The following is a 10,638-nucleotide window of genomic DNA, read 5'->3' on the forward strand; positions in this document are numbered from 1 at the left end:
CACTTCACCACATCATACACCTGATTGCTGCGTTGTGGAATAGTCTAAGCTACAACCCTTTGGCTCTGTTTCCTAAGACAGTGTGTTGTCTTAGTAAATTCATCCCTTCCTTGGGTGGCTAGATTCTCATATCTGGTGCACCCACCATTACATCAAGGTATCATTCAATCTTTCAAAGCTTATTATCGATGACAATGGCTTGAAGCCTTTGACAACAATCAAAATCCTATGGATACAATGAATCTACACTTAGCTATTCGATGGATTGTACGAAGCTGGAACAACTTGGTTACAAACACAACAATCTACAACTGCTTTCGAAAATCAACACTTATTTCAATGCCAATCTCTCTTCCTACAACTATTACCCCTCTTGGAATCGGAGAGCTCTATGACAAGGTAATTAGAGCTGGGAACATAAAGATGTCATGGCAATATCAAACTTTCTAAACCCGGAGGAAGAGAAGGATATACAAGATGGGATGGAGGAATTGGGACCAGAAGAGGTTTTAAGTGAGGTCTTAGAGGAGCATCTAGGCCAAGGCAGTACCCAAGATGATGACGAAGAGCAGGAGCCGCTAGAGCAGCCTGTATTTACTATACAGAGTGCTCGTCAAGCTCTACAAGTTCTGATTGGGTTTGCTGAAGGTCAAGATGCTCTCAAGGCAGAGCATTTACAAGGGTTGGAGCAGTGTTCCCCAAATAGTATTCTAATAGTATTCGGGGTTTTCCCGAATACTCGCTATCTGGGAGTATTCGGCGAATACTCATACAAATCCTCGCCGAATAGTATTTGAGTATTTTGAGGCTCAACTGTAGTATATAGTAATAAAATATGATAACTGTCTACTTGCTATTATCCTCCTCCTTGTCGCCTATATCCACCTAAGAAGCTGTGGAACTTCAATCGGATGCGTCCTCGAGGAAAACGACGAGGCCTAGGAGAAGGCTCCTTCCTAGGTCTACGCAAATGTAACCTGCGAGGACTAGACTTACGAGAACTCCTGGGAGGCACCTAGTTTTAGTCAACATGACCCTGAGTATGACTGGACTCGGGGTGCAAACAAAGTTCCTAGCAGACACAGGAGCAAATGGCTACCTCGTCATTTAAGAGCCTTTCGCAATACGACTGTCGAAAGCGCTTCAGAGCCCCATACGGAAACTACCCTACTCTGTACCCATACGTGGATTTCAGCGCAAAATCCAAGGCCATGTATCAGAGTATATTCGGTTACACTTAACAGTTGTAGGATGCTGAATATATAACTGCCCCTTTGTACTCCTGGAGCTCGGAGCACAAGATGTGATAATTGGGAAGAAGCTTTTCAGCCGCTTCCGAATACTACTCGACTCTGCAAAGACCCAGTTAGTATGGCCAAAGGAGTACCCGCCGACTCCTAGCTGGAGCAAGGAAATCACCTTGCCCTACCACTAACGCGAAACGTCCATTAAACATCCTGCATACCAGTCGGATGCGAATCGCCGGGATTTCGCAATCCACCGCGAAGACAGACGCCGCGCAGGCGGACGCTCGATGGAAATGAAAGTGATAATTTCCGACTACGAAGAGATCAACGATACGCCATCGAACCCACTATGAAACCAGGAGGTTTCTCCCCCACCGCAGAAACCCTAGTACATAGGTTTACGCCCATGCATATCTGCGAAATCAGTGCAAATGCTTTCCACCACAAGATGATGCGAAGCGACTCCGAGTTTTTTCAGACTAGCATCTACAGTACTACACCACTGCTATTAACCGAATTCCAATTTGACGTGTAAATCACGTCACGTAACCGACCCCTCCTTGTACAACAACCATAATTATGCCACCAACTCGGAGGGCTTTGGCTCCAATTGATGGGAATCGACAGCCTGGTGGCCAAAGTACCGTACAATATACAATTTCAGTTGACTCAATACGCACCGAAGGCAAAAGCCTACAGCATGGGGAAAGTCATATACAGAAGCAGAGCAACGCCTTATACTCCGCCATGTACGCCTAAACCCAAAGGATACATACCAAGAAGTAAAGGATGCTTGTAATGTTGCTTGCTCAACATCAACTATAAAGAGGATACTACAAGAAGCAGGCATAGGCAATTGGCGTGCAAAGTGTCGCCCTTTCCTACTGCCAATACATGCAGCTAAACAGCTTGCATGGTGTTTAGCATGGAGGAATTGGACAGCAGAGGATTGGGGTCAAGTTGTGTGGAGTGATGAGTGCTCTGTTGAGCGGGGGCGGGGTAACAGGAGCGAGTGGTGTTTCCGCACACCTGCTCAGAAGTGGCAGCGGGAGATGATCCAAACCTACAGTACAAAGAAGAACATGAAGATCATGGTTTGGGGGGCCTTTTTGGCAGAAGGCCAGAGCAATTTATACCTTATGGACCGTGACTTTGACTCAAAGAACTTTGGATATACTGCAAACTCATACCTTAAGGTTCTAGAAGCAGAACTCCTGCCTATTTTTGAGAGTCTTGACTCTAGCTACTCATTTATGCAAGATAATGCTCCTATCCATACTGCGGGTATGGTTACAGACTTTCTTGAGGAGCATATGATTACTACACTCTATGGGTGGCTGCCCTATTCACCCGACCTCAACCCAATTGAGCACATTTGGTGGCACTTGAAAATCCGGGTGTGTGAGATGTTCCCTGAAATTGCAAAGGATAAATCAAACTCAGAACATGCAAGACAGCATCTAGAATCATGTTTGCAAGCAGCATGGGACACATTAGACAAGTCATTGTTTGATAAATTGTATAAGAGTATGCCGAGTAGAATTGAGGCGTGCATTCAAGCAGACGGGTGGCATACAAAATACTAGAATACTCATTTTTTATACTATATACTATACGAGCATATTTTGTATAGCTTTCAATTCTAATTACAATGGATCAATTTTTACATCTATCTGTTACCATATCAAGTGCGCCTTGCAGCTCGAGTGGGGGTTCAGGGGTGTGGGGAGCTTTCCGGGGTTGGAGCGAAGTTTTCAGTTGTGGAGTGAATTCTCAGAACTAGTCTCGCTAAAGAGAATTCACTCCACAACAACATAGCTGTATATAGATCGAGCCACTGCTCGAGTGCTCCTCTTCTCTTTCCTTTCTTCTCTAGATTGAGTTTAATTCATAATACCCAACTGGCGCCCTATGCCTTGTGTTACGACGGAACAAGAAGGCTGGCCAACTACAGGACAGGAAGGAGGGAGGTCGCATGAGACCGGCCCTGGTACCTGGAGGGGCAGCGGGGAATAGTAGTTCCGAAAGTATCACGTGACGGACTCGCAGGATGATGAGGAGAATCCTAAGAGTCCAGGACTCCGAGGACTCGAGTGAGTTCCCAGGAGTCCACTAGGCACGACGCCACTATATAAGTAGATAGTATTTCCTTAGATAGGAGCTTCGTGCTCAACTCAATACAGTATTTGTTACATACTAGTAACGTGTTACTTGAAGCCTTTGTGTCTGATCCCCTGCCTCCTCTGATAAGTAAACCTTTACGCAAGAGAACCTCTGTGTCTTCTATTGTTTAGAAGTCAGCGTTACACCTTGGTGAACCGTGACATAAAACTCAATCTCTCTTATACCTCTTTTCCTGCTCTTTGAGCTGAACCCTCTTCTGAAATCGAAATCGAAATCCACTCTTTGAAAACCCCAGAACCAGAAACCTTATCCTGAAGTGGATTCCAGGACGATCTCGAGGCAACCCCTCAAAGTTGGCTTTCGACAGTCAGCTCGACACATACACACCACCTTCGCAAGTCAGACCTTTCACAACGCTCCCTCGACAAGGATATAAGTGTGAGGGAAGTGCGCTCCTCTCGAGTGGCTCCTACGGCCAACAACTGCACAATAGGGCCTTTGGCAATATGTGTCTGACTTGACGATATAAACCGAAATTGAAATAGCAACTCGCTATGGCTTATACAGCTGAAGAAAAAGCTGCAATGGCAGCTCGAAATAATCCAGAACAAGACGCAGAAGCTGTATCGACCACCACATCAAGATCCAGCAAAAGAAATGCTCATGAAACTTGGGAAATGCTTCATATGCCGACAAAATGGACATCGAGCTCGAGACTGTCCCCAGAAGCTCAAAGCTCAAGTGAATGAGGTATCTACAGCTGAGTCTATCATCGATTCGGAAAACGAATAGCCTCTAGACAAGTCATCACTAGAGGCAGTGCAGCCAGAATTGCAGCTTCTTCCTCGAGATCCAGTTTTGATCCGGACACCCCTTTCTTAGCTACTTGTAGAATAGGAAAATACAAAGCTATTGTCCATGCATTGATCGATACTGGTGCCACAGGTGGAAACTTTATTAATGCTGCTGATGCAGAAAGAATATGTGAAATTAAAGGGATAGCCCCAGTCGAACTTGTGAAGCCAAAACAAGTTGAAGGATTCAATGGAGAGGCTGCCCCTGCTATCACACATGCTATATATCCTCGACTACAAGTGGGAGAGCATGTGGAAAGCCTATGTCCATTATTCATCACTTCGCTGGGAAAACATTCCATCATTCTCGGGAAAGCTTGGATGAAGCAACATGGAGTTGTTCTCGATATGATCAATGATCAAGTCCTCTTCACTGGAGATTATTGCAACCATTCTATACCAGATCGAGCCCTAGAAACAGAGCCTATATCTAAAAGCGAAAGACAAAGGCCAAAGAAGAAAGCCAAAGAAATGCCTCCTCCGGAACCTGCTCTGAAAGTGGAAAAACCAAAACCTTGCACCATAGCAATGATTGGCGCAGCACCATTTCGAATGCTCATGAAGCAAAAAGGAGCTCAAGTCTTTGCTATATCAATGAAGGACATAATCGAGCACAAGAACAAGACCAAAACTGAAGAAATTGACTCTCGACTGATCCTTCCGAAGGAATTTCATGAATTTTTGGATGTTTTTTCAAAAATGGCAGCAGACAAGCTACCTCCCCATCGACCTTCAGACCATCATATTGAACTCGAAGGTGATGCAAAGCTGGGATATGCACCACTCTGGAATATGTCAAAGGAAGAACTTGATTTGGTCGAAGAATATGTCTTCGAGCACTTGCCAAAAGGGTTCATTGAAGCAAGCAAAGCCCCATACTCTTCACCCATTATGTTTGTGAGAAAGCCAGGTGGTGGTCTTCGATTCTGTGTTGACTACAGGAAGCTAAATGCCATAACGAAAAAGGATCGATATCCCATACCACTCATTGATGAAACGCTGGCCCAAGTCATAGGAGCAAAATATCTCACCAAACTGGACATTCGACATGCCTTCAATCGAATTCGAATGCAGACAGAAGAAGATGAAGACCTCACTACATTCAGAACTCGATTTGGATCCTACAAATACAAGGTCATGCCCTTCGGACTCACAAATGGTCCAGCAACATTCCAGAGGTACATGAATGAAACCCTCATGGATTACCTCAACCAATTCGTCACCGCATACATGGATGACATTCTTATCTACAGTACTACTCGAGCGGAGCATACAGAGCACATAAGGAAAGTCCTACAGAAGCTTCGAGAAGCTGGACTGCAAGCAGATATCTCAAAATGTGAGTTTTTCGTCCAAGAAACCAAATTCCTAGGACTCATCGTGGGAGTCAATGGCATTCGCATGGACCCTGCAAAGGTTTCTACTATATTGGAATGGCGAACTCCAAAATCGCTCAGGGATATACAAGCTTTCATTGGATTCTGCAATTTCTATCGAAGGTTCATCCGAAATTACTCCAGCATCATGAGGCCATTGGTGAACCTTACCAGAAAGGATCAGATATTCGAATGGACTCATGAATGCCAAACTGCATTCGAGCTGTTGAAACAAACAGTCACAGAAGCTCCTGTCTTGAGGCATTTCGATAGAAACAAGACAGCCTATGTCGAAGCAGATTCCTCAGACTTCATCTCATCAGGAGTCTTGTCACAAAAAGATGATCAAGGGGTTCTACATCCAGTTGCATACTTCTCGAAAAAGCTAGCACCTGCAGAATGCAATTACGAGATATATGACAAGGAATTGCTTGCAATCATCAGATGTTTCGAAGCATGGAGACCAGAACTTGAAGGGACAGATTTTCCAGTCCAAGTCTTGTCTGATCACAAAAGCTTGGAATACTTCATGTCCACCAAGAAGCTGACAAGAAGATAAGCTCGATGGGCTGAATTCCTCTCTCGATACAACTTCCAGATCATCTATAGGCCTGGGAAGCAAAATGGAAAAGCAGATGCTTTGACTCGAAGGCCTGGTGACAGACCAGAAGGCAATGATGAGGATGATCGACAAAAGCAACAGCTTCAGGTGTTGCTACCACCTTCGAGGCTACATCCAGACATTCAGAAACTCAAAGAACAAGGCCAAACAGCTCAGCTAGCTCCAGTGGAAACTCATATCAGAGAAATGACAATTCTTGAGAAAATCCAAAAGTCTCAACTGGAAGACAAATTCTGCAAGGTTACACTACAGAAGCTTGAGAATGGTGATCGAACAAGCAAAGAGGTTGCATTGGCTTATTGCGAACTCAAAAACGGCATGCTAGAATATCAAAATCGAGTTTGGGTGCCAGAAACCATTCAGGTGGACTTGTTGAGAGAAGTTCATGAACAAGCTTCTATGGGACATCCAGGAGCTGGAAAGATGCTGCGAGTCATGAAACAGCACTATTACTGGCCAAACATGGACAAAACAATAATTCGATATATCAAAAACTGCCATAGTTGTCGAAGATCGAAACCATCTCGAGATTCCTACAATGGACTTCTACAACCAATCCCTATTGACAGTCGACCATGGATGGATATATCAATGGATTTCGTGACAGGATTACCACTCTGTGAAGGGAACAATGCTATCTTGGTTGTTGCATGCAGGTTGACGAAAGAAAGACATTTCATTCCGTGTTTCGCTGGGCAAGAAGGGACTACTGCAGAAGCTACAGCACAGCTCTTACTTCGACATGTATGGAAGCACCATGGTCTACCAAACTCGATAATATCAGACAGAGGTCCTCAGTTCATTGCAGAAGTCTGGAGTTTGCTCTGCAAAATTTGGAAAATTTCGGCCAAACTTTCAACTGCCTTCCACCCAGAAACAGATGGACAGACTGAGCGATTCAATGCAGAGCTCGAACGCTACTTGCGAGCTCATGTGAACTATTTTCAAGACAATTGGGTTTCATACTTGTGCATGGCGGAGTTTGCTGCCAACAGTTTGCCATCAGATGCAACCAAGACAAGTGCGTTTTTTGCGAACAAGGGCTATGAACCAAGAATGAGCTTCGATACAGAGCAGCAAGCATATTACGAAGCCAAACAAGAGCACAAGAACATAGCTCAGACCATGGCAAAGATTTGGGAGTTTCTGCAGGATGAAATCACGCTCTCGCAAGCAAAAATGGAACATTTCGCGAACAAGAAAAGGAAACCTGCACCACGCTATCAAGTGGGAGACAGAGTATGGCTTTCAACTCAAAATATAAAGACACAGAGGCCATCAAAGAAGCTAGACCACAAGCAAGTGGGACCTTTTGAAATTCTAGAGCGAATAGTTGCATATCGGCCCAAACTTCCAAACAGCATGAAGATTCATCCAGTATTTCATGCCAATCTATTAAGACTTGACTCGAATCATGCAATCGAAGGGCAGCAACAGGAGCCAGAGCCTCCAGTCATTGTCAATGGCGAAGAGGAGTGGGAAGTGGACGAAATCCTCGACTCAAAAGTTATTCGAAAGAAGCTTTTCTACAAGGCAGCTTAGAAGAACTATCCACCGGATGAGACATGGTATACTGCAGAGAGCTTTGAAAATTCTCCAGAAGTTACCCAAGCATATCACAGAAAATACCCTCAGAAACCAAAATGAGAGCTGGAGACAATTGTTTTTTTTTGAAAATAGGATTTCTTGATCAGGAGATCAACTCTGGAGTGGGGGGGGGGGTAGTGTTACGATATCAAGTGCGCCTTGCAGCTCGAGTGGGGGTTCAGGGGTGTGGGGAGCTTTCCGGGGTTGGAGAGAAGTTTTCAGTTGTGGAGTGAATTCTCAGAACTAGTCTCGCTAAAGAGAATTCACTCCACAACAACATAGCTGTATATAGATCGAGCCACTGCTCGTGTGCTCCTCTTCTCTTTCCTTTCTTCTCTAGATTGAGTTTAATTCATAATACCCAACTGGCGCCCTATGCCTTGGTGAACCGTGACACTATCACTCTAAAATTGCATATGTTACGAGCAAATTAATTATCTACGTTCGGTGGCTTCGCGGGTGGTTTCACGATTCGGTTAATAGCAGTGGTCGGTGACTGTACGAAATCGATCAGATCATCATGAAAAGGAATTGGACGAGGATGCAGAAACACTTCACCTCATCCAACAGAAACTCCCGCATATGCACCGAAGCTATGCGGATGTCTTTTCGAAGTCGGAATCAGATCGGATCCCTCTACACCACATATACGACCATAAGATACAGCTCGAAGCCCCTTTACCAAACGCCTTCTCCCCGCTATACTGACAACACACTGAAGAGCTTAAGGCTACCAAGCAATACCTGCTGGAAAACCTGGGAAAGGGATTCATCGTCAACAGCAGGATCCGACTGACTACCGTTACAGTTGTGAAGTCCTACCTAGGCTTTTGAGGCTTCTACCGGCAATTCATTCGAGATTTCGGAAAAATAGCAAAGCCCCTCACAACTATTACTAGTCCCTCGGAGCTGTTCTGGTGGACAGACGAATGTGAGGATGCGTTTGAGGAATTGCAACGACAACTTTTAGCGGTACAGGCACTTCACCACTTCAACCCCGAATTGCCTACAAAGCTGGAGACTGACTCGTCTGATGGAGTGGTAGCTGGTGTCCTGTCCCAGGAACACCCTAACACGATGGTACCCCGTAAGCTTCTACAGTCACGTCCTATCTGGACACGAGATCAACTGGGAGATCCACGACAAGGAACTATTCGCAATCGTGAAAGCCTTCAGAAAATGGAGGGCCAAGTTGGCTTCGGTATGCCACCGAGTTGACGTCTACACTGATCACCGTTCGTTAGAATATTTCATGTCTACCAAGATTCTCACGGTGAAACAGGTTCAGTGGATGGAGCTACTCTTCGACTTCAATTTCTGCATTACGTACACTGCAGGCAAGAATAATCAGAAGGCTGATATTCTGAGACGAAGAGACCAAGACCTGGTTGTAACGCTGACTTCTAAACAATAGAAGACACAGAGGTTCTCTTGCGTAAAGGTTGACTTATCAGAGGAGGCAGGGGATCAGACACAAAGGCTTCAAGTAACACGTTACTAGTATATAACAAATACTGTATTGAGTTGAGCACGAAGCTCCTATCTAAGGAAATACTATCTACTTATATAGTGGCGTCGTGCCTAGTGGACTCCTGGGAACTCACTCGAGTCCTCGGAGTCCTGGACTCTTAGAATTCTTCTCATCATCCTGCGAGTCTGTCACGTGCCTAGTGGACTCCTGGGAACTCACTCGAGTCCTCGGAGTCCTGGACTCTTAGGACTCTTCTCATCATCCTGCGAGTCCGTCACGTGATACTTTCGGAACTACTATTCCCCGCTGCCCCTCCAGGTACCAGGGCCGGTCTCATGCGACCTCCCTCCTTCCTGTCCTGTAGTTGGCCAGCCTTCTTGTTCCGTCGTAACACTGGTAACGCAACAGAAAGTCAAACTCGACAGTAGAGCGAGGGTATTGCTAGGTCCAAGCTGCTTACACCCCCGCATCAGCGCCGAACTAGCAGAGAGCTACGTCACGTCCATTAACCTGATAGACACCCCCAGGGCACAGGTGCCCTTCAATTTAATAGAGGCGCTATGTGCGGACAATCGGAAGTCGTTTACTGAGACTTGAGTGAAACAACCCCTACCGGACGGATTCGCGATGAACGACCAGCTCCTCCTGTACAAAGGCCGCCTATGTGTGAATCGCCACACCAACCTATGTACGAAACTGATCCGAGAAGCGCACGACCAAGTGTCGTCAGCACATCCCAGTGGCAGGAAAACCTACCAATTGCTTGCTCCAATGTATCATTGGGTCGGGATGGAAGCGGACTGTTTACGGTATGTACGAAACTGCGTGATATGCTGGCTTTCTCACACCAATGTCACTAAGCAACAAGGATTCCTACACCCACTACCCATACCGGAATATCCTATGCAACACCTCACCATGGACTTCAAGGAGTTCCCAAGGGACAAGCATGGATACGATAGCATCTTAGTGTTTATGGACCGACTCGGTAAGAGTTTGGTGACCATACCTTGCTACAAAACCACAACTGCCCGGCAAAGGGCACAATTGTTCATCGAATGGATATACCGATTCGGACACACTCCGGAGTCGATTGTAAGTGACCGCGGACCCCAATTCATATCATCCTTTTGGCAGGAGTTCTGTCGAATTATCGGCGTTAAGGTTAAGCTGTCGACTGCCTATCATAAGCAGACTGGAAGACAGACGGAAATCATGAACCGATACATCGATCAGAGACTGAGGCCTTTCGTATCCCATTATCAGGATAACTGGAGCGAACTCATCCCCATAATGGACCTGTGCAAATGACACTCCCCCACGCATCCATTGGCATGACCCCCTACCAACTCAAGTA

The 10,638-nt window shown here is 45.6% G+C and overlaps 1 protein-coding gene across 1 annotated transcript; it reads left to right on the forward strand.

Moving 5' to 3' along the window:
* Positions 1-428: 428 nt before the first annotated feature.
* VC83_05772 (uncharacterized protein) lies at positions 429-1,600 on the forward strand (the record flags this gene model as incomplete). Its single annotated transcript, XM_024469386.1, has 2 exons — positions 429-590; positions 1,469-1,600. 2 exons carry the CDS (start codon positions 429-431, stop codon positions 1,598-1,600), a joined length of 294 nt encoding a protein of 97 aa, XP_024322274.1.
* Between the last annotated feature and the right edge of the window lie 9,038 nt (positions 1,601-10,638).

This window comes from Pseudogymnoascus destructans (assembly GCF_001641265.1).
Source record: "Pseudogymnoascus destructans isolate 20631-21 unplaced genomic scaffold scaffold_16, whole genome shotgun sequence".
In the NCBI taxonomy this organism is placed as follows: domain Eukaryota; kingdom Fungi; phylum Ascomycota; class Leotiomycetes; order Thelebolales; family Thelebolaceae; genus Pseudogymnoascus; species Pseudogymnoascus destructans.